A 2,296-nucleotide genomic window follows, 5' to 3' on the forward strand; every position below is an offset into this window, starting at 1 on the left:
TCGAGGTCCTCGCGCGGAAGGCTGATTGGCAATTGAACATGGTCTCATTCAGTCGCCTGTCATAGACTGCCATGGTCGGATGCCAGACTCAAAGCCACCGAAAGCTCGCAATGGTCGAATGTCACTACCTTTGCACTACTACTGCGTCGAAATGGCTGTGTCAACTGTTTTTCGGTACTTGGCCCTTATGACATCGACACGACTCATACCTCCAACCACTATCTTGATCCTTTGCTCCCATTTTATTCCGATATTGCCAATTCAACGACGAGTACAAAAAAGCATATTGCTTCCTGGGACAGCGCTGCCCACACCTGGCTGCGTCCTTGTCATGCTTATACTTTCATATTCCTCTTTCCGCCTTTGCACGTACACTATACTACTTCGTTTTTCCCCTTCTCTTCGGACCTCTTCTCATCCGTTTCAATCTACATATTTCACTCTCAAGTCAAGGCATCTACTCAAAACATTTTTTTTTTCGCTATTTTCGCCATCATCACCATCGAATCCCTCCACTTGCTCCCACGCATCTCCCCATCCTGCAATATTGACCTTGACTTGTGCTCCTACCCGATTTGGCAGGTTACCTGCCTTTTTGGGAGGCACGGGGAAACTTGTAAATCGTGCAGGAGGACGTTGCGAAGCGTCGCGAGCGTCTTGATCTTTGCGATGATCGCGCTCGAGAGCGTCGCGAGCGTCGTCGTCATCGGCGTCCTCTACGGGCTGTGTGCGGGGCTACCGCTGGCCATGGTGGCGCGCGGCGGTGTTCAGCGGCGTGCATCTCCCTCTCGTGCGCATGCGTTCCCTTGTCGTGTTGGTGTTGGTGGCATGGGTCAGGTCATGACACTTGCTGGCGCATGCGTGTTCGTGCTGCTCATCCTTACCACGGCCGTTCGCAGAGATGCACGTTGTCGAGAACTGGATACGGAGACGAGAGTGGAGGAGAAGGCGCCAGCTGGTCTTGGCTCGGAGAATCCATCGAGGCTTTCGCTACCACTTGAAGTAGAAGAGCCTTAGAACTAACACTGCAGACACAGTACTAGTATATATACAAATAATGAAAGACAGACCCTCCACTCCTTGCCGTTCACTTGACCATGCTAGAGCAAGCACTGCAAGCTTTTTTTAAAATTCAAGTTGGGGTTGAAGCATTCTGGGGCGCACGGACATTGCACGGACAGTGAAGTTTGAACTACTACAGCCGGAACATGTCCGAATGCTAGTGGAGAGTTCCTTTGATAGAGTTTTCGCAGCGACGGCCAACAATTACGCCCCAAGGACCAAATAGTTTCCAAACAAGCTACAAGTTTACACAGTCATATCGTACATACTTACTACTTACAAGTTTACTTACTGCTGCTACAAGAAATCACGAAATAAACACGAAAGCAAGATGGACAACTTGAACTAATCTCCGCAAGAAAGCATGCACACACACTGCCTCGCACGAGGACCCAAGGTGGAGGATCCCCGCGACCGTGACGGCGTTAATACCAAGGCATATCATCGGGATTGATATCGAACTCTGTGTTGTGGCGGATGTGTGCTGTCAGACCCGCGCAGTCTGCGAGCGCCGCATGCATGTCGAGCTGCGGCCCGCGCAATATGTGGCAGTAGAACTGGACGAGTCGCTCCACACCTTGTCCCGCGCCCTGGCCGGCGATCGCCGGGGCCTCGAGGGTGCGGGCCCGGGCGCGGACGAGGCGCACGATAAGCTCGTCAGGCGTCGCTTGCACACGGGAGAGGCTAAGGCAGCGCACAGCGGGACATAGCGTGGCGGTGTTTGCCGTGGGGAGGAGCCAGGCAAGGAAGTTGGCGTCGGCCCCGTCGAAGGGCTCGAAGCCGAATGGGGCGGGTGGGGCGCCAGGCGGCCGGGGCTCGCCGAGGAGCTCCAAGTCCTCGATAGAAGGCAGCTGTTGAAGCGCTGCCACGAGTGCATCGGTGGTGATGACGTGGAGCACGAGAACGAGATGCCGGATGTGGCCGAGGTTCTGGAGGCTCATCGGATTGAGCGCTTGCAGCTGGCCATGGGATAGATCGAGCGTGTGGAGACGGGGGGCCCTCAAGAAGAGCGAGCATATATGACAGGTAGTCGCCGTCCTCATGTTGAAAAATGCCGATGTCGAGCGTAGTGAGCTGCGCGAGCGGAATGTAGCTCGGCGTGAGCGCAAAGAGCGAGTACCCGGAAAGTGAAATGGAGAGCGTCTCAAGCGAGTTGCACTGGACAAGGAACGAGAACGGGAATTCCAAAGGCAACCCCTCCGTGCTTCTGGCTTGAATATCCAGCGCCACGAGG

At 54.7% G+C, this 2,296-nt stretch overlaps 1 protein-coding gene across 1 annotated transcript; it reads left to right on the forward strand.

Annotated features, from left to right (window-relative positions):
• Positions 1-660: 660 nt before the first annotated feature.
• MIND_00654400 (uncharacterized protein) lies at positions 661-1,017 on the forward strand (the record flags this gene model as incomplete). Its single annotated transcript, XM_037363272.1, has 1 exon — positions 661-1,017. Exon 1 carries the CDS (start codon positions 670-672, stop codon positions 1,015-1,017), a length of 348 nt encoding a protein of 115 aa, XP_037221193.1. The 5' UTR covers positions 661-669.
• Between the last annotated feature and the right edge of the window lie 1,279 nt (positions 1,018-2,296).

This window comes from Mycena indigotica (genome assembly GCF_014461135.1).
Source record: "Mycena indigotica strain 171206Taipei chromosome Unknown Mind.scaff0005, whole genome shotgun sequence".
NCBI classification, from domain to species: domain Eukaryota; kingdom Fungi; phylum Basidiomycota; class Agaricomycetes; order Agaricales; family Mycenaceae; genus Mycena; species Mycena indigotica.